The sequence below is a fragment of the Ylistrum balloti genome, unplaced genomic scaffold (assembly GCF_031769215.1).
Source record: "Ylistrum balloti isolate Yb309-2 unplaced genomic scaffold, AGI_CSIRO_Ybal_v1 Utg370928, whole genome shotgun sequence".
Classification (NCBI taxonomy): Eukaryota; Metazoa; Mollusca; class Bivalvia; order Pectinida; family Pectinidae; genus Ylistrum; species Ylistrum balloti.
In genome coordinates, this window is record NW_026782525.1 from 137,191 (window position 1) to 164,262 (window position 27,072).

The 27,072-nt window shown below is 34.9% G+C and overlaps 2 protein-coding genes across 2 annotated transcripts; one reads left to right on the forward strand and one right to left on the reverse strand.

The window, feature by feature from the left end:
• Positions 1 to 233: 233 nt before the first annotated feature.
• LOC132559517 (glucose-6-phosphate isomerase-like) lies at positions 234 to 16,325 on the reverse strand. Its single transcript, XM_060224145.1, has 17 exons — positions 16,179 to 16,325; positions 11,921 to 12,011; positions 11,283 to 11,420; positions 10,886 to 11,020; positions 10,035 to 10,178; positions 9,518 to 9,589; positions 9,096 to 9,140; positions 8,757 to 8,810; positions 8,533 to 8,593; positions 7,820 to 7,899; positions 6,707 to 6,790; positions 6,278 to 6,440; positions 5,092 to 5,168; positions 4,649 to 4,777; positions 4,430 to 4,505; positions 3,687 to 3,753; positions 234 to 3,454 (listed from the first exon to the last, which is right to left on the reverse strand). Exons 1-17 carry the CDS (start codon positions 16,313 to 16,315, stop codon positions 3,331 to 3,333), a joined length of 1,677 nt encoding a protein of 558 aa, XP_060080128.1. The 5' UTR covers positions 16,316 to 16,325; the 3' UTR covers positions 234 to 3,330.
• Positions 16,326 to 18,773: 2,448 nt separating this feature from the next.
• LOC132559534 (uncharacterized) lies at positions 18,774 to 25,210 on the forward strand. Its single transcript, XM_060224163.1, has 8 exons — positions 18,774 to 19,166; positions 19,715 to 20,237; positions 20,795 to 21,012; positions 22,182 to 22,498; positions 23,201 to 23,326; positions 24,140 to 24,245; positions 24,506 to 24,686; positions 25,164 to 25,210. The coding sequence occupies exons 1-8, from the start codon at positions 18,774 to 18,776 to the stop codon at positions 25,208 to 25,210; spliced, it is 1,911 nt and encodes a 636-aa protein (XP_060080146.1).
• Positions 25,211 to 27,072: the final 1,862 nt, after the last annotated feature.

The window sequence follows — 27,072 nt, forward strand, 5'->3', positions numbered from 1 at the left end:
TGAAATTTCATGGTTTTTATGTTACTTTTGGGAAATACTTCAATGTATAGCACTTGATTTTGTGGTTAAAAAGAATGTGCAAAATTTAAAATTCATGTCGATTTCAAACTGTTGATGGACAAAGACTCATAGATTAAGAATACCGAAGAAATCAACGAAAATCAAACCACCACAAAAATTATGGATTTTACAGCAGGATTTGATGCGAGTAAAATACAAGAAACATAAGGGAGTTAAATATTGAATTTTATTTGCAGATTATTTACCAATATACATTTGTTTATCACTTTGGGACTTCTTTAAGAGTATAACTATCCAGTAATAAGCCCCTGTCTCGTAATAGCCACTTTGGGACTTCTTTAAGAGTATAACTATCCAGTAATAAGCCCCTGTCTCGTAATAGCCACTTTGGGACTTCTTTAAGAGTATAACTATCCAGTAATAAGCCCCTGTCTCGTAATAGTCACTTTGGGACTTCTTTAAGAGTATAACTATCCAGTAATAAGCCCCTGTCTCGTAATAGCCACTTTGGAACTTCTTTAAGAGTATAACTATCCAGTAATAAGCCCATGTCTCGTAATAGCCAATCTTTTATTAACATAAGCTATTTCATTGCTCTTTAATTAGTCCACCCCCTGACAGTTAAGCTAGAATTTGGGTGCTTGCTTGTAGGCTTATTACAGGGTAAAGACACCATTATTACAGATATTGTAAAATAGACTTTTAAGACTGCAGTAAAATTTTAAAGTTACACATGTCCTGATGTGTAACAGATCACAAAAACAAGGATCAACAATACAACTAGACAGACTTGTTTGAACAAGATCAAATATCACATTATTTGCACAAGACAACATTACAGTATTTGCACCATATATTTCTAGAAAGATATTTGCACCATGTCATGCTAGGTGAATGTTTGCATCACAAAATTCCAGACAATTACTTGCACTATAAAAACAAACGCACTCCTACATTGTATCCTTATAAACAGCAGGATAACTACACTGTAAGTTCAAGAAAACAAAGTTTGAATAGATGTTAATTAACACATGTCTGTCCTGTTTTTAATTGTACAAATGTGATTTGTACTAATAATACATAACACCCAAACAAAAGATGTTATATAAATGGCTCACCATGGAATATTGAACAATAAAGTACAACAATCCAAGAAATACATTTTCTTACCAGCACTGAACATCATCCAAACACAAAAATACCTCACAGAATACAGTCATGTATCTGTTTTTTCCTTATTTTTCCTTTTTGTTTTTTTTTTAAACAGTATGTAGTACATGCGCTAAAAAAAAATCTGAAATAAACTTGATACTTAAATATTATTTAGACATATATCTACTTTACAACGTGAGAACACTATTGCAGATCTATTTTGGATGTTACATTGTACAATACAACCAACCTCTGCCATGTTAGGTCATACTACCCAAAACATATTTTTCAATTCCACAATAAATGAACACAATGGAAAAAATACAAAAGTACACACAATGGAATCAGATACACTTGAAAAAGTCCATTTTAACTTCCTGGGGGAGGGATAGAACAAAAATAAACAGTAAATTTGGCATTTCTACATTTTAACTATTGGACATAATACTTATCCTTACCCTTAAAGTTCAAAACTAAACAATACTAGAATATTAGTGATAAAGAAATCCATGATATACAAGGTGAACTCTATATGTTGGTAAATTTTGTGCCACATAGACTTCAACGGCACAATCTAACCATTAGTTTTATATCTAGTCAGTCCTAACAGAAAGATGACAATTCTGGAAACAACCTGTCAAATCCTTAATTTCTTCAGGCCTGACATAAAACAGCAGGTTTAGACAGCTTCAGTGATATCTCTGTGTTTATACTTTTAAGTATGAAATATCTAACTTTGTTGTGGTTTACTTTTTATTGTCTTTTATATCCAAAAAGTTCAACCCTCCCAGTTTTTGACAGTATTCTCCCCAATTTTCACCTCAGGCTGTTTCTCTTTCATCCTCATGGTCAAACCTTGACCTTCAACCCTTGACCTATTTTTAATATTAACATTGTTCACACCTCTTCTCCCCTATTTTGAAGATAGGTACATGGAGATCACATTCTGCATTAACAGGGATACATAACAGATACAATATGGAGTTAGTTTGGTAAAATGTCGTGGTTAACAGCTATAAGATGCCAAAACCTACAACTTAAGTAATGGAACCTTCATGTCAATGTTTAAACAAAGGGAGACTGGAATAAAATATTCAAGAATATAATTTTTATATACAAACAAAACTAACTTCTTGATGAAACTCAATTAGAAATTGCACTCTATTTTCTGCAACACTTAAAACCATTTGAACTTGATAGCTCAAAATTGATCATCTGAACTTTAAGAAAGACATATAAACAAACAAAAAATTGTCAGCCCTCCAAATACGCATCCATCCCTTTTTCAACAATGTAATACAATTAAATATCTTTCAGTTTGTTTCATAATTCTAACAACTGCAATGATATACAAAAACATATTATTGCCATCATCATTTGTTGAATGCTCCTTCTGACTGTTCATGGTTGAAAAGGGCAAAATAGATAGCAGTTGGCTGTTTAAAGTTTTCATCCACTGGAAACCTGATTAAGGTCTATACCCTTATAAACTTGGTTTCATAACATGAACATGTGTGATTGACTTCAGGACTGTTGTATGGGTATTGATTGTCACAGAACTGATCCAAAAAGAAATGAGAAATTGCAACTTCTTAACAAACCCTCAGATTATGTTGTAACAAAATTAAAGGCTTACAGCTAGCCATCAACAGCAACTAAAGAGAATCTATCTGTTAAGTCACTAAAAGTGATTCCTTTTATCTTCTATCAAAGAGGTCAAAGGTATGCAGGATTCTGTATCTGCCAACAACTACTTCCCGCAAGGCTGTGTGGTAAAAATCTTCAATTTTATTCCGAATTGTCAAATATTCCTAACATTTCAAATTTACTAAAGTATTGAGTGATCAGTTTAAAATGTAAACAAAATTTCAATTTATTGTCACATGTTGAGATTCTAAACCTTTAAACACTTGCAACAAGACATTAGAAGTTGATCACATTTCCACACACAGACTGGAAAAATTGAATTGTTTTGCACTGATTCAATAACAAAACAACATTAACAAATTAAAATACCCACGGCATTTAAACTTCCATGGTGCATAATTATAAATTGGTTTTTCAGATATCTAGGCTAAACATTTCCAGTCAAATGCGACCTAAGTTAACATGTGACCTTGACTCTGGATAGACCAGTGACCTTGACCCTTAATGTATTTAGGATGAGTGTGCCATGATGTAGTTAATGAGACCGTTAGTTGAGGAATCGTGGCTAGACACTGGTGTCTTGTCTGCTAACTCAGGCTGGATGACCTTGGCTAGTTGTTTACCTAGTTCAACCCTGAAACACACACGTGAAATCACATCATTTTTAAATGCATGATGAACGATTTAGTTTTGTTTCGTCTTTTGTCAAATAAAGTAAATACACATATTTGTTTATATAAACTTGTAGGACCTCCAGTCTCCTTATGTTCAAAGAAAAGTTAAAAGTGTAATCTTTCCCGAGTTTTAGCTATATAAATTGTATCATACATTTGTATTTGGCCTTCGATGCTGATAAACCTACTCACCCCCACTGGTCATATGAGTTGATGTCCCAGATTGTGCCCTGCACAAAGATCTTCATTTCATACATAGCTGTAACAAATAACAAAATTGCCAGGAAATTTTCATAACAATTTTTGCCTGTCATTGGGCACTCAGTTTCATTTAGTGCATCAAAGTCCACTCGCATGTAACATACTCAGTGCACACAGTACATAATAATTGTTAAGTATTACTCTAACCAACAACCAACCATAGCATAATGGTTGATAATTAGCATACAAGGTAAGCAACATTACTTTAAAACTAGAAAATATCATGTCAGAAAGCTGTGAATGCCCCACACACCTATCCTCTTATGCATATTAGTATTAGGCCTACAGTTCAATGACTTTTCAAAAGTTGTCAAATTTGATCTTTGAACTTTTAACACCTTAATATGTTCAGGCGTTCAGTTGATTGATTCTTCAGACATGACATTAATTCGCAGCAGGACACAACAGAAAGGAAGGTCAGGGGTAACATTATATGCATAAAACTGTGGCAATAAAACTTTTAGTGAAGAACAAGAAAATCAAAGGGCCGCAATTCAGGAAAAACAATCAAAATTTAAAGGATGCATATAAAATTGTCTTAGATATCAGCCAAGCAGAGCATTTAATGAAGAGAACAAATAGAAAAGTATTGCATACAATGGCTGTACAGTTAATAATTCCAACAGTATCCAGGTGAAGTGTACATGAGCTATGTACACAATGTTATTACATACCTATGAGGACACCTAGGGTAAATGGCGTAAGTTTCTGAAACAGGATAGAGTTACTTGGTCTATTGCCTTCAAACACCTGTAATGAAAAATGTTACATATGAACAAGTATTGCAGTGTTAACATTGTATTCTGTATGCGACGTTCAATGAGGATCAAAAGTAGATATGTAACCATGGAAACAATTTATTAGACATCTGTAGACACTAGAGGTAAACATACCTTGTGTGGAAGTATATGTTCTAAATCCTTTGGATTCATGTCAGATGCCTCCAGCTCAGCTCGTGCCTCAGCAGTAGTTTTACCCTTCATCAGGGCCTCTGTCTGTGCCAGGAAGTTAGCCAACAAAATCTACAACATATACAGAGTCAGGGCTAGTTCAAAAATCTACAACATGTACAGAGTCAGAGCTACTTCAAAAATCTACAACATATACAGAATCAGGACCTGTTGAAAAAATAAACAACACTTACAATTTCAGAGCCTGTTGCAAAATCTGCAACATGTACAGTATCAGGTCCTGATGAATTCTAAGGTATATCAACTGATACTTAACTGAAACAAATCCTGTTAGTGCAAATCAGTCTTGTTAACAACAATCCTACAAATATTGTCAAAACACTAAACTTATACACTTTCTGGACATTCACCAGGGACGATTTTACCTGATGATGCAGGCCATTCTGTCCATCATTGAGTGATTCCACTGGCATCAGAAAGTCACATGGGATCAACATGGTACCTGGAAAATTAAAAACGACTGGAAAATACACATCAGGCTATGGTGATCCCAGAATTAACATGTCATGCTTAAAAAATAGTTGAACTGCCTTAAAAGGCATCTAAACATATGATAAAGTGAAGAAAGGCAATGAAAAGATTAGTATTGCAGAGTTAAGCCTTTATTGTCTACAGAATGGCAGCATATTCTTCAGGGATTACTCCCTCTCCCTAAGATGAGGATGAAAAGGGGGAAGTACCAGTTGGTGTACGATATCTGATTTAACTGGTTAGAAATAGGAGTGAAGATGATTTGTAACAACACTTTGTATCAAAATGAACAAATATCTATAAAAATATATAATTCCCTCCTCTTCCTACTCCCCTGTATCCCTCCCTCTCTTCCATATCCCCTCCATTTCCTGATATCCTTCCCTCTTTCCTGAACTATCTCCTTCCCATATCCCTCCTTATCTCCATATTTCCCTCTCTCCCATATCCGCCATCTCTCCCTCCCCCCTTCTCCATCTCCAACGGTAAACCTCCATCTCCCCTCTCTTCTTTCCTCTCCCCTGCATCCATCCCTCTCCTCCATATCCCTTCCATCTCCCGCGCTAAACCTCCATCTCCCCCCTCTTACTTCCTCTACCCTGCATCCATCCCTCTCCTCCATATCCCCTCCATCTCCTGCGGTAAACCTCCATCTCCCCCCTCTTACTTCCTCTCCCCTGCATCCATCCCTCTCCTCCATATCCCCTCCATCTCCTGCGGTAACCCTCAATTCCCCCCCTCCCCCCTTCTTCCTTTCTCTCCTCTGCATCCATCCCTCTCCTCCTTATCCCCTCCATCTCCTGCGGTAATCCTCAATTCCCCCCTCCCCCCTTCTTCCTTTCTCTCCCCTGCATCCATCCCTCTCCTCCGTATCCCCTCCATCTCCTGCGGTATCCTTCCATCTCTTCCTCCTCCCTCTCCCTGGTATCCCCTCCTCTTATCTGTATCATTTTTAACTAAAAGAATTCTGTGCCAATAAGATACACATAACACAATGTATTACACCTTAATGGGTGTGTGGGTTATAACAACATGATGACTAGTATACAATCCACAACAGTGAGAGTTATTCTATCTAACCTTGGTGTATAAGTTGGTAGAATGCATGTTGACCATTGGTGCCAGGCTCTCCCCAGATGACCGGTCCAGTCTTGTAGTCTACTTTTTGTCCACTGCGTGTGATGTACTTGCCATTGCTCTCCATGTCACCTTGTTGGAAGTAGGCAGCAAACCTGTGTAGGTACTGTAGCAACACAAACAAGTAGAGGTTGATGATAAGGGGAGGTAAATCCTGTCATCACTGCTGTTTCTCAGGTAAATATACACTGGGTCTCTTGGTTCTAGAGTTTGGACTTTTCCTAATACTTAACAACCATTTTGATCTTACTGCAGAAGCATTCATGTCTCCATCAACCTATTTACTTGAGCATAAGTTAAATGTGTTTGCTTCTCTGCCTAATTATCCAACTGAAAAACTTGTCTGAATTTCCTGTTTCTCAACTTAATTACCTGATCATAAGGCAGCAGTGTTTGTGTCTCTGCCTTGTAGAAGTTGTTGTACCATATTCCAATCAGTGCCAGCAGAATGGGAATCTGTTAAAACATGTGTCGACAAAACTCTGATCATCTTGTTTATAAAAATTAATCTGATACACAGAATAACTATAAATAGATGGCCCCTACAGGTCGAGGTTACAAAGTCAACTGATTATTGTAGCAAAGTCAACTGATTATTGTAGCAAAGTCAACTGATTACTGTAGCAATGTCGACTGATTATTGTAGCAAAGTCAACTGATTATTGTAGCAAAGTCAACTGATTATTGTAGCAAAGTCAACTGATTATTGTAGAGAAAAAGTATACACAAGCTACCTCTACTTAGAATGGTAGTCATACATTTATAATGTTTACGTATGAAACATATTCCAATACCCTGTGTTCAAGGTTAAAACCAGTGTAAGTATTGATGTAATGATACAGACACAGCTTGTGATCACTGTGTGCTGGCGTGACACTAAAACATTTCCTTTTATATCAGTATTGCTTCACATTGAATTCTATACTATAATTATGTTGAAAGGAAATTCCCAGAGTGACAACAACGCGGTCCAATCCTCTCCAATTCAGGTTTTATTCGCAGAGTAGGTTGTTTACATGTTTCCGATCCATGTAAACAACCTTCTCTGTTAATAAAACCTGACTTGGAGAGGATTGGACCACGTTGTTGATAATATCCACTGCCTTTGTGGGAGGTATTTCACCGATCTTCACTGACAGAGGGACCTTGTGCCTCCACCACCCTGCTATAATTATGTTGATAATAAAAAGTAAATATGTCTTAACTACCTAACATCAAACTTACACTGTACACATAGTACTTTGAACAGCATACTGTATCTTACAGTGTCTCTAACTTTCTGTACTATTGTGAGATTTCAATGACAACAATCATGACACCTGATACAATCATCTTTCATTCTTATGAAAGAATTTTCATAACCTTACTGTGTTCAGGCCATATGAACCTCAACAGGTACATTTAGAATTTTTAACAACTTCTTGTTTATATTGTCAGAAAATATTTATCTATATAATTTTATTCTAGACTCCAGTATTAAGTTACGTTTTGTTCCATCGGTGCAGTACGAAAGTGGTTGTCCATGAAGTGTCCACCAGCCAACATCTCTTCAAAGTTGTCCATTCCTGTTGGACAAAATATGTATATTTATTGAATATTGACAGATAGTGCTGAATCATTCACATGGCGTTAATTCACATGAATAAAACAAGTTTGAAATGAAGACATGTCACCAATAAGCCAAAATGTTGTAATAACACTGATACATTTGTATACCTATCTCAACATATTTCCCTTGTAATAACCCTGATACATTTGTATACCTATCTCAACATATTTCCCTTGTAATAACACTGATACATTTGTATACCTATCTCAACATATTTCCCTTGTAATAACCCTGATACATTTGTATACCTATCTCAACATATTTCCCTTGTAATAACCCTGATACATTTGTATACCTATCTCAACATATTTCCCTTGTAATAACCCTGATAAATTTGTATACCTATCTCAACATATTTCCCTTGTAATAACCCTGATACATTTGTATACCTATCTCAACATATTTCCCTTGTTTTATCCAATGTACAACAAAGTGGATTTCCCATGGTTGCCATTCCTTGTCATTTTTCACGAGACACATTTCAAAAACACTTCATTCTCCTTCCACTGTATTTTTACCTGACAATAAGCCCACCCTGACTTCAGACAAGATAATACAGCCATGTAAACAACCACTAAAACTAACTCACCAACATGGAGAGCGATGGACAAGCCGATGGCTGACCAGAGTGAGTAACGGCCTCCGACCCACTGTAAACACCAATCAGAAAATGTATAGATTTCTTTTCATACTTATACCAGAACAAAGTTTAATTTAAATCAATTATAAATAAAACATGTTTGTCATACAAAAAAAATTTGACTCAAAGAAGAAAACTTTAATTCAATTTCAGACTTGAGATATGTCACTTACATCCCAAAATCCAAACATGTTCTTCTCGTCAATTCCAAAGTCTTTGACCTTGGTCTGAAATAAAAATTATTACACTATGATACATACAATGTGATGGGCTTAAACCTTCTCACAGTATATGGAGTCTATAATAACGCCATTATTGTTCAGTTTACTATATTTTCTCTTTCAATACCAGTACAATGAAAGTTTGTTCAAGGAAATAAATTTCTGATTCTCTTTTTTTCTAGACTGATGAAAAAAATTTATTGAATACAATCTTTAGTTATTTATTCAAATACTTGTCACTGCAAAAAGAAACTTTCATTAAAAATTAAAGATTTATAAAATTCTACTTACTGCGTTAGTTGACAAAGCTACAAAATGTTTTGCAACAAATGCCGGCTGAAACAAAGTAAGAAACAAAATAAACAAGCATTAGAAAGGTCATCGTCTAAAACAGTTCAACTATCAATTTTTACCCTCTCGGGTTCCTATGTCTTTCCAATGTTTGTCTAGTCACATCCCAAGCTACCTTCTAATTGAACCCTTCATGGAAACCTCTGATAGCTTCTAATTTGGATATTGTGTACCTGGTAGCAATGAAAATGAAACTATGGAAATATTACTGAATTTATTCTACATTCAAGATAGCCATTTAATTTATTTACAGAAACTTTCATAGATAAGGATGGGCTTATCATCAGGCATTGGCTTATTGTGGGATATCTATATTATGAACATAGTGTGATCATCACATTTGACCTAGAAATATGACTTACATCTTTGGCAGTCTCCATGAACCACAGCTTTGCTGTCGTTGCGTTTGTGATAGTTTCTTGTGTGGTAAAGGTCTAAAATAAAAAGAACATGAGATGTAGAACACCATTAAACACATTTATTTAAATTGTGCACAGCCCATGAAAATAAAAATAAATATCATTCTAACTATGAATTGATATTTTATAATAATAAGTTGAATGTACATGTGTCGTAAACTTGCCTTTTAATTATCTCTTTTTAAAAATTTGACCTCTAGTGATCTTTCCGAAGACTATTTCAAAGTTTGCAACACATTTCATTCCTTACATATCTGTAGATATCCTATACATTTTAAAAAGACCTTCATCCTAGCAAGCTAGTTAATATTATTCAAAGTGAATTTTCCCAACACCTGACAGGAACAGAAAATTTAAAGCAAGCCAAAACGCAAAACATCTTTTAGGTCAAGTCCACCAAGTTAACAGATAATAAGACTTTTTCTAACAAATTATTGTAATGAGAGCATATTTTTTTTACCTTAGAGGCGATGATAAACAGTGTGGTTTCTGGGCTGAGATTCTCGAGTGTCTTTGCAATGTGTGTGCCATCAATATTTGACACAAAGTGGGTGTTGGGGCCACACTTGTATTTCTTTAGGGCCTCTGTTGCCATCAAGGGTCCCTGAAAACAACCAAAATCAACAACTCTGGACTACTGGAAAATCTGCGATGCTCTTACTATATAGGACTTTTTTAATACATGTTCATGTTCGTGTCTGTCCAATTAGTGACAAATCCTGTATGAATTCAATTCCCTATCTTAGAGTCGGAGGTAATATAGTGTAATTCACTCCTCTGAATTACATCCTCAATGCTCCAGGAATTACGATCACTTTTGCTCTCTGCACCCCTGGAACATGTCATGGCAAAACTGAAATCAAAGTAATTTTATTGGTTCCAGGAGAAAAAAAACTGACCAATCACAGACTGATATGCTCTTTTTCAGATTACAAAGAAGCGACACCCAACTTCAAAGTCATTAGAATATATTGTTATGCGACCTTGAGATTCATTTGATGTACATCAAAGGATCAAACTAGTCTTTTCGTCTTGTCCACAAGGTGTCACACATGGAACCTTCAATTTTGCCATGACATTGTAACAGGGGCACAGAGAGCAAAACCGTTCGGAACTCCTAGAGTATCAAGGATGTCTGAATTTTTGCAGGCTTAATGCAGTAAGGTGCACATCAACACCATGCAGGATCTCTTACTTTAACAGAAACATTGTAAATCTGGTTTGAAGAAATCTGATATAATTCAGCATGTTAGCTCGTGAAATCTACAGCTTCATACAATAATCAAAATTCTGTGGTAAAATGTTACATACCAAGTCCGACCCACCAATACCAATGTTAACCACATCGGTGATAACTTTCCCAGTATATCCCTTCCAATTGCCATTACGAACAGCGTCAGAGAACTCTCTCATGTGTTGTAGAACACTATTCACATCTGGCATCACCTAAATACAAACAATTAAAACAGAAATATGTTTGTAGTATAACATCAGAAAACAGCAAAATGGAAATCGGTTAATAGTATGTTCTTTCCTAGAGAACATCAATGTAATTGCCACGGTGATTGACATAATGATGCATTTGACCACTTTCCCTCATCAGGACAACCAGGAGTTAAATTCTCTATAGAATATTAAAGGTGTGGGAGCACCCGCTTCACCATAATATAATTTTCTTTTATTCAAGTTAATACTTTATAAAACTCACGTCTTTTCCATCCACAAAGACAGGGGTATTTGATCTGTTTCTCAGGGCGGTGTGTAAAACTGCTCGGCTCTCTGTGAAGTTGATTTTCTCACCACTAAACATGGCAGCCCGCATCTCTTCCACCTTCCGTTCCCGAGCCTGAAGTAAAACAATACCGTACTGAATTAAACAAAGTTCTCTCATAAACCATTTTTGCAGTCTAAATACCTAATTATAATAGGCATTTACTGTCAGTTTACATAGAAAACAAGAAAGCACAGCATACTCCGATAACAATTTAGATATTTTGTCAATAAGACTTAAACTTTTGAGAAATTTTATGAAATGTTACACGTATATATACACATCCTTTTTTTCTTTATTCTAAAACAAATGGGACTAAGTTGTACTGAAAATCTTCAAAATTTTACAGGTTTACAAATTGAATAGTTGGATTTCTGACTAAATTTCAAAGCAGCCTGTGTCAACATAACATGGAAATAATTACATAACATTTCCTTTATAATTCGGATATTAAACTATTTTCTGTTTTCATTTTTTCTCTAATTTTTGTTTAGATAGGGAAAACACAACAACAAAAATCTATCTGAAAAGTAATTATGTAGGTATTTGTCAGTAATGTACATCAAAGTACTGACCAGGCTAAACAACATCTGCATCACATCTTCATTGACAAGATTTTTGGAATAGTCCAGCAAGAGGTCGCCATCCTTGGTTTTGAGTGTTGTGCTGTTTATATACAAGAATAAACAATGTGATATCAACAAGATAAGATTAATGTGAGTATAGTACAGGTCTGAAATTCTGCTGAACCAAGGATAAAAAGAAGTAAAATTATTTGAATTTGATGTTCATCAATCACAAACTGAAAAAAGGAGAGAATAACACTTTAGAGTTAAATATTTTTTATTTTGTTATCCTACCTTGCTGCAAGCCAAGGAAAAAATTGTAGGTTAGTTAAATATCTTCTGCACATTAAAATGGATACTGAAGTCGAGGAAAAGTCGGGAATACAAGTTATAATTGATGATATTATAGAAAGATATACATATAAAATATACATATATATATAAATATATATGAAGACTACAGGATTTTTGAGGACTTTTGGGGGCTTATAATGGTCCCCATTCCCAACTGACATTATCTCATATTTAAGCCAATCCCAAAATGTAGAGTTTACTCTTGAAAATTTCCTTTCAAATTTACCGATTTTCTTCCAAAATGAGGCAAAAATTCCCCATCCCAAATCAATAGGAAAAGACTTGGACTATCTTGTATCTGTCAAGTCAATCTGTTAATTTACTGGGTTTATTGCCCCGTGAACTGCCAGGGTCATTTGGAGTGGGAGTCGATCCTTGTAGAATATAACTTCAAACACTCAGTTTTTCTTCTGATGCTGTATAATGTATTGTCAAACATACATTACAATTTTATAGTCATTGTCATCTACCACAGATTTATTCAGTGTTTAATATGTGTGAAGCTACCAAGTAACGATTAACTTTCTTGTCTTAATACATACAGTTCAGAAACCCAATAACAGCTGTTGGAACATATATAACAACTGAAACAGGTTGCAGACCTAAAATCAAACAGACTGTGTTTGTACCAAGTAGGAGATAGCTAACACAGGGACAATTTTGTTATATTAAGTTACAGTACATTATGTAATGTAAATGGGCTCACATGTGTTGAAATACAGTGTCTTTCATTTTGATTTCAGACAGTGTAAACATGTACCATATTACCAATAATAAAAGCTCATGTTTTGTAATATTTTATTTACAAACTAGTATTATGATGATATGCTATTATAATTTTCACGACCACTGTAGCTAGTTCAACCCCTTAGGAGTCATGGGTAATTCTATATGTTAAGTAAAGATACAAGAATTCAAAAGATGGCCCTGTCGGTTGATAGTGATACTACAGATTTGAAATTATTCTGTCACGCAATCCTAATCATAGATGTAAATATTTGTCACTTTTAAAGCCATGAACATATATCCTTAAATCTTGGAGAACTTTGTAATAGTCAATCAAAGTTAAAAAAAAGAGGTTTATGTTAAAAAAAAAAATATAATGTTAAACTTCAACCTAATGAGATTTTTAAAGTTCAGACAAATATTCAACCATAAAACAATACTCTAGAATTTTTCTTTTGATGAAAATCAAATTTTTGTTTTCTGAGCACAAAGCTAACTATGCTTATATTGACTCAAGGAAGAATAAATATCCTATTTCTCACCTGTAATACTTACTTTTACCTTTAATCAGATATCATACAAAGTACCTGACAATTCTATATACATAGGATGAAATCATTCAGCCTTGTACAAAGTTTTATTAAACTTAAGTCTCTGTTATTTACTTATTTGGTGGTGGTGGTGAAGGGAGGTTGGGGGGGGGGGGGAAGGCAGATTTTTTGGTGAGGAGAGGTGCATTTTTCACCGAGGTTTTACAGTAGCTTGCACTTTGATTTATAGGGAAATATCAAAATACTTGTGAATTAAGAAGATGTTACTTAAATTCTCTTAGCTACAGAAAAACAGCAGACTACTTAGCTCTACTGTGTTACTTGTAAGACAATCACAGCCTACAATGTATACCATGTATGTTATAATACATGTAAAATTCTGTGTTTATAGACTATTGTCCCTTTGTTGTCAGTCATTTTTGTTTGATTCTCATTTATCTTCAAAAGTTGGACTTTTTCCCTTTTATTTCTCTTCTTACCCCTATATTTTCTTAATTTTCAGAAATTTTAGAATTCCTCCTAAGAAATAGCAATAATAATTCTGAACTGTCAAATCAAAGAATTTGCTTGTCTATATTTTTGTCCCAAAATCAAACAGACACAACTACGGAACAATAAAGTGGAACCTATGAAATCTGAGAAAGATCCGTCCAGTATTTCTCAAGAAATAGCAATAATAAAAATTTTCATTATTAAAATCCAAGATGACCCTGTCAGTCATTTTATTTTTGAAATCAGTCTTAAAATGGGACAATGCATAACCAGGGACAAACTGTTTTTCTACCAGATCAAAAGAGTACAACTAGGGACCAAGTGTGACCTTAATGTGTGATGTAAGAATGATACATCCAGTTTTCTCAAAAAATATTTGTAACAAGAATTGTTTGGGGCTGACAGCAAACAACAGATGATGGACACCAGATGAACAGACCATGTCAATTGGGACTGCCCGTAAATGATGATGGTGGACTCATGATATATATGTATATATAATTCTTTTTTAAAAGTTTGAATTCAGTCGATTATTAAATTATAAAATTAAAAAAAAAAAACCATAAATATTATTTATAATATATACAACTATATATTTTAAGTTTCTCATTCTAATGGATCAATTGAATTTTGAGTTTGAAATAAGTTCAATGACAACATTGAAATAAAGTAAAAATTTGTGGATCTCCATGACAGAAAGGAAAATCAAAATAAAGATTTTTAAACAATAACAAATTTGACATGATTCTTTTAAAGAATAAATTTCTCACATTGACATGTTAATGCCAGTTATGCAGGAGAGTCATACCTAAAACAGTCCTTTTTGTTCAGTTAAACACAAAATCATAATCCTCACATAAATGTTTCATACAACGATCAAACATTTCCTAAAGTTGTAGACCTGATGTAGCAGGATGTAGTATTTAAGTGGTTACAAATTAGAATGAAGTCATGCATGATCCCTGAAGCGAGTCAAGATATATGTATATACTTAAAATATGTGATAAGTTACTTAAGTGCCCTATATAGGCCTTCAGCCTTATACACTAATATTGATGTACACATTTACTATTAAGAGATTTTTCCTAAAATTCCAATCATGAATCTTCAATAGATCAATTTCCCCAATGGATAAATGGAGATTTTTTCCTTAGTTTGATACAAGAAATTGTTAAAGAAAATACTCAAAACTCCACACAAAAAACACATGCATCAATGACCATACTTGTATTCAATTTCAATGAAAAATCACAATACTAGGAGTTTAATCATCACAGGCACTAGTTAGCTTGATGATATGTCTATATTTTTTAATCAGTAAGTAAAGGGAATGTGATCAAAAGCATTGTATCATGAGCTTTGCAAATCACTTAAAATGCCAAATGAAATAGTTTAATTTAAGTCACAGTGACCTATTTTCTTTCAAAGACAAAGTTGTTGTCTTTAGCTGTTGGATTCAGGAGAACATCAGTGCTATGTACAGTATTTCTTTGGCATTAAACTACCATCCAGTGCATAAAAGAAAATGGGCACCACTTATATTTGAAAAATGTTCAGTCATTAGCTGTAGTTAGAAGCAGGGAAAATGTTTCCTTGTTTTTACTGAATATCTATGGTACAGTATAGTGCTTCAAATGCACCAAAAACTTGTCACAGACATGTATGGCCTATATTTGAGTAATTATACTACTGAATGACAAAATTTGTAAAAATGGAATAAAAGTTGAAATATTCAGTAGAAAATCTGAGGTGGAATACTTTCAGTTATATTTGAAAATTCAAATTTTCTAAATAAGGAAGTTCTTATCTAAGTTGCCACTTACATTGGCAAGACACGCCTCATATTTATAACATAACCCATGGAGGAAATTTCTAATTTTAAAGAAATCAAAACTAAATGAAGTAACAAGTCTGCTGACGAAGTCATAAAAATATTAGTGTTTAATAATTTTATGAAGCAGGAAATTAATACAACAACGACACTCCATCCATTTTTCTTTTCTTTTTTTTTCATTTTCGGAATACGTCGTCTGCTAGCCTTGACCTATATTTTAACAAAACTCTCGGAAATGTTTGCGCTAACTGTCAAAACTAATTTCAGCAATCTGTACCAGTTTGTTTCATCAATTTCTACTGCAACTTACCTGAATTTTTCAAAACGCTTTGGATCTTCCTTGAACATTTGAGGCATATTAAGATTTGAGCCATTGCTGTCAAAGTAATTTTGCAACTGTTTCCAGGATGCCTCTGAAGTCAACTGAGCTCGTTGGATGTCCGCCATTCTGCCGGTGCAATGTGAAAGCAGTGAAAGCAAAGTGACCTTCACGTCCTCTTTTGGGGGATTCTTGTCCTTTACCATAAGTTAGTGCGTAAATCGCTGAAAATTACAGAGGCAGCCCGAAGAGAAGGGGTGATACCTACTTCCGGTTTGAGTACTGCATGTGTGTTTGAAGGTAAACATCACTTATTTTACCTAATACTGTCTTCAAACAAACTGTGTTTAGCAAAGGCATGTTTTTATTTGGTTAAGTTTTGTATTATGAATAAGCTGATACAGCTTATCTTCATTTTGTTTGATGATGTGATCAGTTTTCAGATTTTGTTGTTAAGGGGAGAGCGACTGTCAGATTTATGATATTGTCGAGCGTAAGTCAATGTTTAGTTGGTATTTGTAGCTCTTTATAACTATTAGAAAAATTGTACTACATGGCCACGCTGGCTGGTATGTTTTCTTACTACAGGTTTAGCAGTCGTTTAATGTCGTTTAAATAAGGTGTCATTTCTACAGGTTAAAGCTGATGTAAATCTCGTTACATAGAAATAGTGTTTTTTTTCGTGAAACAAATCCATGTTTCATGAATTTTTTATGATCAAGTGATTCTAGCATGGTACACGATAGAAAACTTTGTTATTTCAAGAAATTCAGCTCTGTCCTACTGTTAAAGTTTGATACATCATGACATAACACCTATGATGGATAATTTGCCATCATCAACCACTGACCTTGTATCTATTCTAAATCTTTGCTCCAGCATAATATAGCACCCAATAATGAAGTGGTCGAGTGTGGCATATCTTATGATATAGGAGTAGATTATTTTGGTATTGCCTTTAATGAATTAATTGGTCCAGGTAGAAATAAACTAAAATTTCATTAAGTTTGGAGTATTGTAAAATTGGGAATATACCAAACTTTGTAGTTTATAATTATCTCATTTCAGGAAACACACAAACATTCTTTATAATATTATATTGAAGACTGAATTTTGTAGTGACTCAGAGTAGCATGCAGTGATATAGCTTCCAAAATGTGAGACCTTAAAAGTTATTTTTAGGTGAATGTACTATATGTTATGATTTATATATAATAGAACTGAACTTAATCACAACAGTACATTTATTAATACCAAATGCAATTGAAACATTCATCAATGTTATCAAATCCAGAAATAGTTAATATGTTGAATGATTAACACATTAATCATTTGTATAGATAATGCTATAACTTTTCAATATGTAGGACAGTGCCCAGGTGAGTGTGTTGCTGATAAGAGAATGATACATGATAATATACCTTAGTTTTACTGCTATAGTCCCTGACAGGCAACAGTCACATGGAAAAGTCAGGAGATAGTGAGGCTTACCACTAAGACAATATTAGTATAACAGTAATAAGTATAGAGATGGGCTTATTACCAGACATGGACTTATCATGTAATCGATTTGGTCATTACCTATTAGTAATGAAGTCTGTAGATGTGAGATAGGATACAAAAACGTAGTAGCCCAAGTTAAAGGATTCATGAATTTAAAATTCAGTGTGCTGATTTCTATGTGATGTATTTATAAAAAAAAATTTGAACATGACTTCATAAGTTGAAATCATGGACATTATTTGTGTGTTGTTATAGCAAGGTAAAGATTCATTATACTTGTATATATTGTTGGTGTACATTTCCTTTATTTTCATTAAACATTGAAATTACTGATGTACTTATATAGTTGTTTACAGTTATAAACAAAGATGTATATATTATTAATTTGTGTATATTTTAAGAACTTTTTAAACAACTGTGATTTATGTACATTTCTATACTGATATATTCAACATACAGTTGTTAATTTATAAACAATGATTGATTTGTTATCTCTATGCAAAGATTTTAGTAAATAGTATGATTCATGAGTTGTGCTTATGGGAAGGTTAAAAGAATGATTAATCTGTAATAAAGAAAACATGTTTTATATATAGAAAATCAGTAAAATGATTTGACATTTCCAATTGTATTTTTTTTTTTTTCTTAATTTTTTTTTGGGGGGGGCTTCATGAGCCTGGAAATTTTAAACATTTTGTTAACAACTTATTTTTGTATAACAACTTCTGTTTCTTGTTTCAGATCACTGGCTGCTGCTGAATTCCATCAAAGAAAGTCAATATTATGTAACTATTGAACAAAATTGACACTGACCTCAAAGGTCAAAATATCATTATGGTTGTCATGGTGATGGAAGTCATCATTAACAACAGCAGTCCATAGTAAACAATTTCCCAATTTAAACAAACTTTAAACAAACAAGTAAATATGTGCTAGAACTCTTCCAACATTTTGAATGCCAACAGTGGCCGAACACATCTAGTCATATTCAATCCTTGAAAAAATTTGAATGCCATTATGATAAATACAAACCAAAGAGATTTTGACATGAGCTGTCTGATTGGATGACAAATTTCTGTTGCCATGGAGAACTTGAAGAAACACCTGCTGATGAACTCTGGGAGTCGACCTCTGGGAGCTGGTGAATCACAGTCGGCATTCTTCGTTGAGGATGACGAGAGCGTGTTTGCTGGACAGGTACAAAGTAGTTATGAGGGAGTAGTTGAGTACCTGGATGCATGGAAAAAGTTTGATGGGGCAGGTACCCATCTTCTTGACTCCCTCCAAAGTGTTACCAAGGATACTCGGTGTGAGAGACTGGGACGTGAGACATGTGGGGCATTTCAGTCAGTTTACAGCAGTAGTAATGGCATTGACCCCAGCGGAAAACTCAGGGAAATGGAAAAACTCATGTCGGGTCTGAAGTCAAGACTTGACAAAGGTGAAAAACTAGAGAAAACCCCTACTAACTCTCAGGTGAGTACTCCAATAAGTTGCAGGGAATCAAGTTTATAAAGCTAGAAAAGTCCTCCACCAAGTCTCGGGTGAGGTTGAAGAGCTTGTTAAGGCCCCCACCAAGTCTTGGGTGAGTTTGAAGAGGTTGTTAAGGCCCCCACCAACTCTCAGGCGAATTTGAAGAGCTTGTTAAGGCCCCCACCAATTCTAGGGTGAGTTTGAAGAGCTTGTTAAGGCCCCCATCAACTCTCAGCATGTATTGTTCAGAAATTCATTGTCCAGAAATAAGCCCAGTCACCCATATTGAGTCTAGAGGTTATCTGCTTTTGTTAATGTTTGTCCCTTGGAGTTACTGAATGACTAATTTGTCAGATTTGGCAATTAACTTAATAATGCTTTAAATGTGTAATACATACGATATAGTAATACATGTATGCATTTAAATTAAAAGAGAGTCAAAATAATTGTTGGAAAACCTGAAAATACAAATAGCTAGCTAGCAGTACAATGATAACAAGATAATCATATAAATGACCTTTTGATAATTGTCAATATTTCTTGTTTTTAAGGTGCTGTGTCAATGTCTGTTGTTGTTTCTCAAAGTCCACTCTGATTATCACCACATGTGTTCTGTTACCTTGACAACATTGCTCAACAAACTAGTCCAAATCTATGACAGTACGGAGAATAAAGACATGCTTCAGCAAATGGCTGCCTTAGATCTCATTCCCAAAGTCACCAAAGATTCCCCTTCACACAGTGGTGTTCCTCCACCAAAGAAAAATAGTCCCAGTAATGGATCTCCAAAACTTAACAAAAATAACACTTTGAAGACTTCTTTGTTTTCCTTGTTTGAGCGGAAATCATCGCCTGATGAAAGCAAGTGTGCCTTTTATGTAGATCTTAACCAGACTGGTGCTAATAGCCAATTAGATCCCTTTGCTAGTGGTCATGTGTTACCACAAAGCCAATCAGAAATCTTGGTGCCGATAGGGTTGGATCCAGTCCATGAAGATGCAGGGGAGGAGGAAAACTTGATGCAGATAGTGGATGACGATGTTATAAGAGAAAATGTACAGACTAAGTCTGCAGGTAAGGGATGTTATATATATGGTGTTGTCAAGTTAACAACATTATCAGAACAGAATTGTCATGATGTTATCATTGTAAGAAGTACATTACCTCAACATAACAAGAAGTTATGAAAATTACATGACTTTATAAAAACTAGGGGTTCCAAACTCAAATAATGACAAAGAGTTCATGACATTGTAATAACCAGAGGTCAATGTCAAATTAAATAAAGTATGTCACTCTTTTCTTAAAATGAAACCTGTCAAATGTTTTACAGACTGTTGTATGTACAATTCATATCGATGTATGTATTAACATTGTGATCAAGGTGTTCATATCACGTAATTAAACAGTTTTTCATGTCGAGAAAATTCCTGCAGTCTATCTGTACAACTTCCAAACATCCTTTTTTTGGGGATGTCGTGTCAACGTGATGGTTAGGCATCTGGAATTTTTCGGCTAGGTGATTTAGTGCTGTAAATCTTGAGTTCAAGGCCCAAACAGTCAAAAATGATCTTCCTTCGTTAAATGTGTTATATTGTGCAAAATATATATATTCTTAGGCTTGCTTTCAGGCCAGACTGTCAGTGTCCAGCTCCCTGGTCCAGTAAACAGTAGCCATCCTGCCACAGAGGAAGACCTTGACCTTGTCATTAACCTTCTCTCAGGGATTGGTGGGTCATCTGGTCATATGGAGCCCATCCCAGAAAATCACACTCACCTCAGTGTACCCATGGTCTTCAGCAGTCGAACTCCATCACCCAGGGACATGGAGGATCTGAGGTTTTCTAAGGTAACCATTCAGAACAGTTCAATGCAAGGGCATTCTTATTGCACAAGGTCATCCTGTCCTCCAGTGATATCTCCAAACTTAGATACATGAGGACAAGATCAATCAAAGTCATTAAAGGTGATTGAGTTTTGTAACGCATGGTAAATAATTACACTCACTGTTTCATATGTAGGGCATAGATAGTTCAAATGTTGACATCACCTCAGATGAAGATTTGTGGTGTGTGATTTGACACTTTCTACCTGTAGTGGTCTGTGTTTCTTCAGTAGAAACATACTGATCTGTGCTATAATACTGTATTGAAATGGGCCTTTCTTGATATAGAATGCTGAAGTTATGTTTGGGTGACTTGTCATGTAAATACTGAGATGCCCAAGGCTTGGAAGGCTGCTACCTGACATTACCACAAGATCCATTGTTACTCAGTCTACAGTTTAATGTGTCAGTGAAGACCCAGATTTATATCAGCTCCCCTCACTGCTGTACTTGTAGACCATTATAGTCTGTTTTAGGTTATCAATATCATATATAACAGTACTGCTGTAAATCACTTATTTTTCGCATGGTATTTATTTTCACGTTAATATGCGAGGAGAGCCAATCAGGAATTTATGCGAGGAGAGCCAATCAGGAATTCAAATTTCTCACAATTATTGGTGACTTGCTTGTTATTACTTCGCAATATGGAGTCTTTCCATCGTACAGTTACAGGTCAGAGGTTGGAGGTCAAGCACAATAGATATAACTGTAAATCCCAGATACTGTTTTTGTGTTGGAAAGGTACTGAAGTATTGACAAGAACAACAGAATTTTATAACATGTAAAAATTATAAAAACATTGAGTAGAAAACTGTAAAAGACATTACTGCTGGGATGACTACTGTATAATAAGTAAAAACACATTCAGAAGCATAACATAAACACTGCACAGTATGTCTACTGTGAAAGTCCCGTCATCTTACCCTGAAAACAATTCACTCTTCAAATATAAAAGCATGTGGAGCGTTTGAGTATCGTATACATCAGGGCATTGGTTTTATGGTTTCAGTAAAAATGACATCAAATTCAGTTCAATCTGAACCCAGTTTGTTGAAGTAAACCTGTACATATTTACTCTGTTATTTATGTACCTGCTATCCTATGATTTTAATAACAAATTTTTGTGACAGGTGCCGACACACAGGCGGTCAGATGGATGTCTTGACTTTACTGGGATGGGCAGCCAGGGCCGTAATACTTGGCCACATCGTTCTAGTCTTCCTACGAGTTCACTATCCTCCCATCAGCATGGTTTCCCAGACCTATCTGGTTCAAATTCTGTGCCGCGACGATACTCCCACGACATGTGTCACCGCCCGTCTCAGGGTTACAGCCCAATGGGATCAGGACAGAACCTTTCTGGGAGTCTACAGTGGGGAGCCTTTCCAGACACTCGGTATAACAATCGGACATGGCCACTGAATAATACTGGCCTCTCAGTTCATGGGTACGTTTGTTCAAGGTTACAATATGTTAATTTTAGATCACATGGCAGTTCTAGGTCACATTGTGTTCCAAGTTAGTTCAGAAGTCACATGCTGATTTAAGATTGCAATAATTTAGACTGAATGTCGCTTTAAAGTGTAAATGTATTTAAGTCTGGATATTTAACATCTTTTTGACTTTTATGCCCTGCCATAAAATGGGGAAGGAGGCATGAACAATTGCCCATGTCTGTCCCCTGACATTCTTAGCTGTCCCCTCCATCCCATCTCATTTTGTCCTGTCCCTTCCAAATTCAATATAAATGTAAGCATCTAGTAACTTCTTCCTTGGATAGATTTAGGTCAAACTTTATACAAAAAGTTAATGATGAATATACTTTTGATATCCTTGTGTTCAGAGACCCAAGGTCAAGCCCAAGGTCACCCTTGCTATAAATAGAAAGTCATCAACTGATTCAATTTAAACACTTTGCAACTTCATTCTTTCATGGAATTTGGTCAAACTTTATACAAAGATTAAGTATACTTTGGACATTATTGTTTTTCAAGGATTCAAGGTCAAGGCCTTTTTGGCGGGGGTATTTATTGTATACAGAGATTTTTTAGTTCTATTTTTATCAACTAATATGTTTAATTGTGATTTGTTTTTAGGTTGGTCAATTTTGGCATATTTTGTCTTTTATATTTTACAATGGTTATTTCAGGTCTGACAACACTCTTAACAGCAGCTGGTCTGCTATACAAGACTCAGATGATCTCAGCGATGATTCATCGTGTGGGGAACAGTTTTTTGCAGTTGGACTTGACCTTGTGCATGCCATTGATTCAAAGTAGGTTTATCAACAAGATTCTAGAATATATTGTGATAATCTGAGTTCCAATGTCAAATATATTTGAATACTATGAAAGAACAACTATCATAAGTAAGTCCAGTTGACCAACATATAATATCTGACATTTAGACATGGGGAGCTCTGTTGTAGTCATTTTAACTGAAATTGCTGTAGGTATGGGCGGGCTTACAACCAAAGTAAAAGATTTTGGACAGAGATTAATCAGTACCATTGCAATACCATGTGTATTAGGCCCAAGTGTAGACAAAGATTGTAAAATCATGATCCTGCCAAACTTAGCTCTGACTTTGAAATGAGAACTATTTCTTTATGTTTAACAAAATGATAGCTGTCTTATTCTAACAAGAAAAATGTTGATGTTTTTAGGTCACCTGTGGCAAAGTCTAATGGTGACCAATTGTGATTCTCTTTTGTCTGGTGTCATCCTTTTGTACTAGGATTGACCAAGATTAATATGGCAGGTTGTCATTGATGAAGCAGAAGATGCTTACCCTTCTAGAACACCTGGTCTTATTCTCCTTGTACTTTTTCATGAGCCTCCATGTAAATATTTTTTTAGTTCTTATATTGCCCTTGAAATTAAGATTCTGCTGATATGTTGCTATTTTCTTTTATTATTTATGAGTCAAAATTTGCATGTTGGCTCTTTTGGGATTCCTGGGCTTATGATAAGCAGGATGCTCAAATGTTTCCGTAAAAATATGACAGGTCTCACAATTCAAACATTCTTACAGTTGTACAAATACATTTTATTGTTTGATTTTTCATCCGGTTTGCTTAAATAATCAGGAATGGATGCAGCGATGACGAGGGTCAGAAGACAGGTATGAAATCACCAAACCATGACCGCCCGCCTCTGTGTGACGAACGCCCACATAGTGCTGAGGATGTCCTGGTAAGTATCTACAATTTAAAGGTCAAAGGGGTGAAATATGTTTGATTTAGTTCAGGGATAATATGTGTTAGATTTAGTTCAAGGTCACAGGGATGATATTAGTGAGATTTAGTTTAAGGCCACTGGGGGAGGGGTAGACATGACCACTGCCTCTCCAGGGGGAGGGGTAGACATGACCACTGCCTCTCCAGGGGGAGGGGTAGACATGGCCATTGCTTCGCCAGGTAATGTCAGCATCTAAAGTTTAATTTGTTTATCAGCATGAAAAACAGATTCATGGTCTGTGGCCAGCCAATCCGAACTGGAACCAGCCTGGACAAGTTGTAACCAATGAGGAGGCTACTGAAGGGTCATATGACCAGCCTGTCAACCAATCACATCGCCCTGTGTCTATGCAGTGGAGTGACCCTCTGGCTAACAGAAGTGTGTGGCCAGTTTCTGGTGAGAATGAAGTTTTTCGTTGTTAAATCATTGATTTGTCTATCTACACAATTTCTTGATGTCTATCAGTTTTTATATCTCTTTTTTGTCATGTTCTCCAAAAACATTCAGGGCAACATATTGTCCCTTCCTTTTTCTTATTAGTGGTTTTCTGATATTTATTGACTCCTGGTGAAAAAAGACCTTTGTCTCATAATTAGTAAAGACTTTATTTAAAACTAGAAAATGTCCAAGAATGGTAAATGTCCCTACTGACAGACATGTAAAATATTAGTGACAATTCTTTATAAATAGTACAAGTGATCTTTACTTTAAATGGGCAAAAAAGAACAAAAAGATATTTTATTCACAGTAAAGAATGAAAATATTCATTTGAATTAGGAAGATGAAAAGTTAAAGCTGATTAAAATTACAAATTGTTTTCTTTCATTTCACAATAAATCATTGAATGATTTGTGATAAATGTTTAAATTTCAGGTGTTGGCAACTCACACAGCCTGCAGGGGTTTGGTCAACAACAATGATGATGGTTACATAATGTATGTCCCAGTCGCTGTCTGAGTTAAAAGTCTACAGTTTTAATGAAAAGCTCTTTCTTATCACTTCAAGTGACAGTTCTGAAGGTGAAAGGTCAAAGGTTTATCTCTTTGTGAGACCAAGTGTTCAACTTTCAGAAAGTTTCGGTACATGTTAAAATAAGTTTTATATTAACATTGCAAGTATACAAATTATACAACTTTCAGTGGATTAAACGGTTAAAATGATGCAATTTGAATACAAGAAAAGTCATCTGAAGTGTGACTTTAAAACATATTTACATTTTGTGGTGAGAGTAACATAACATCTAAATATGGACAGTGAAGACAAAAATTGTAGTAAATTGCTTCATAAAAGCCCCCCCCCCCCCCCCCCCCCCCCCCCCCCCCCCCCCCCCCCGAAATTCCCATTTATTTCCTGTTATTTGAATATGAGTTCAAATAGACATTAGGAAGTATACAACCTAGCAGATGGTATTGGTACTTTACTATGTTCAGACAAGTTGAAGATTTCAATGTCAGATAAAATAAAATTCTATTTTTGTTTATTGTTGAAATTTTCATGGTTTTTGAGAAGCTTGAGGTAGAAAGGATGTATTTTTTGAAAGTCATGAAGAAGACAATAGTTTTCTCTCATTGTTGGTTTTTCAGGGTAACTATTTTTTCACCATTTTACTCTGTTCTCCATAATAGCAAGAAATAGAATTGATCAAATTCCATACTTTAACCTAGATATATGTATTCAGGCTGTCCAATGTACCATAAGCCAACTGAGGAATATATAACAAAATAGTGTTAAAATGGGAAAATTAATAATACTATCAGCTCTTCCTTGTGAGTGTAATTAAACAGTTTTTAATTCAGGAGCAATCTTCCAGTATTTCTAAAGTATTGTTGTCGGATATGGGATTTACTTCAATGCTGTTTTGAACAATTAGAGATATGTGGACAAAAAAATTGAATAACTGAATCTTTGTATTAACTGGAACATCATAGCAGTAACCAGCTCAAACTGCTTTCTCAATTCTGTTATCTATTTACTTTGCCTAGTATTTCCGTTTAACAACTTCCTAAAAATTGAAAACATCAGGCCTCATATGATATTAACCATGTATGAATATTAGCCATTCGAAAACAATGGCACTTTATGCTGGACATGAAGAGGTGAATATAGTCAGGTTAATTTTATATTGTTGCAAAGGTTAGCAATATATAGCCTTTTTGGCAATCTTGCTTGATGTAATTCATAATGAAAATTGATATTGTAAGGTACTGAAATAGAAGACTGTACTATATTGCCAAACATTTGACAGGTATTCTTAGATATTGATATAGAAGTGTGTAGCACCAACTTTCTGACAAAATATTGTTAGATATAAAAGTGTAGCGCCAACTTTCTGACAAAATATTGTTAGATATAGAAAGGTAGCGCCAACTTTCTGACAAAATATTGTTAGATATAGAAGTGTTGTGCCAACTTTCTGACAAAATATTGTTAGATATAGAAGTGTTGCGCCAACTTCCTGACAAAATATTGTTAGATATAGAAAGGTAGCGCCAACTTTCTGACAGAATATTGTTAGATATAGAAGTGTAGCGCCAACTTTCTGACAAAATATTGTTAGTTAGTGTAGCGCCAACTTTCTGACAAAATATTGTTAGATATAGAAGTGTTGCGCCAACTTCCTGACAAAATATTGTTAGATATAGAAAGGTAGTGTCAACTTTCTGACAAAATATTGTTAGTTAGTGTAGCGCCAACTTTCTGACAAAATATTGATAGGTATAGAAGTGTTGCGCCAACTTCCTGACAAAATATTGTTAGATATAGAAAGGTAGGGCCAACTTTC

What these genes read in the sequence shown, in the direction of transcription:
- LOC132559534 (XM_060224163.1), top strand. Translation starts at nt 18,774, where the DNA reads ATGGAGAACTTGAAGAAACACCTGCTGATGAACTCTGGGAGTCGACCT. An exon ending in GTGCATGCCATTGATTCAAA is followed by an intron (nt 23,327 to 24,139) that starts GTAGGTTTATCA and finishes TTAAATAATCAG; the next exon opens with GAATGGATGCAGCGATGACG. An exon ending in AAGTGTGTGGCCAGTTTCTG is followed by an intron (nt 24,687 to 25,163) that starts GTGAGAATGAAG and finishes TTTAAATTTCAG; the next exon opens with GTGTTGGCAACTCACACAGC.
- LOC132559517 (XM_060224145.1), bottom strand. Translation starts at nt 16,315, where the DNA reads ATGGCGGACATCCAACGAGCTCAGTTGACTTCAGAGGCATCCTGGAAA. An exon ending in AAGCGTTTTGAAAAATTCAG is followed by an intron (nt 12,012 to 16,178) that starts GTAAGTTGCAGT and finishes GTATATAAACAG; the next exon opens with CACAACACTCAAAACCAAGG. An exon ending in AGAATGGCCTGCATCATCAG is followed by an intron (nt 4,778 to 5,091) that starts GTAAAATCGTCC and finishes TATATGTTGTAG; the next exon opens with ATTTTGTTGGCTAACTTCCT.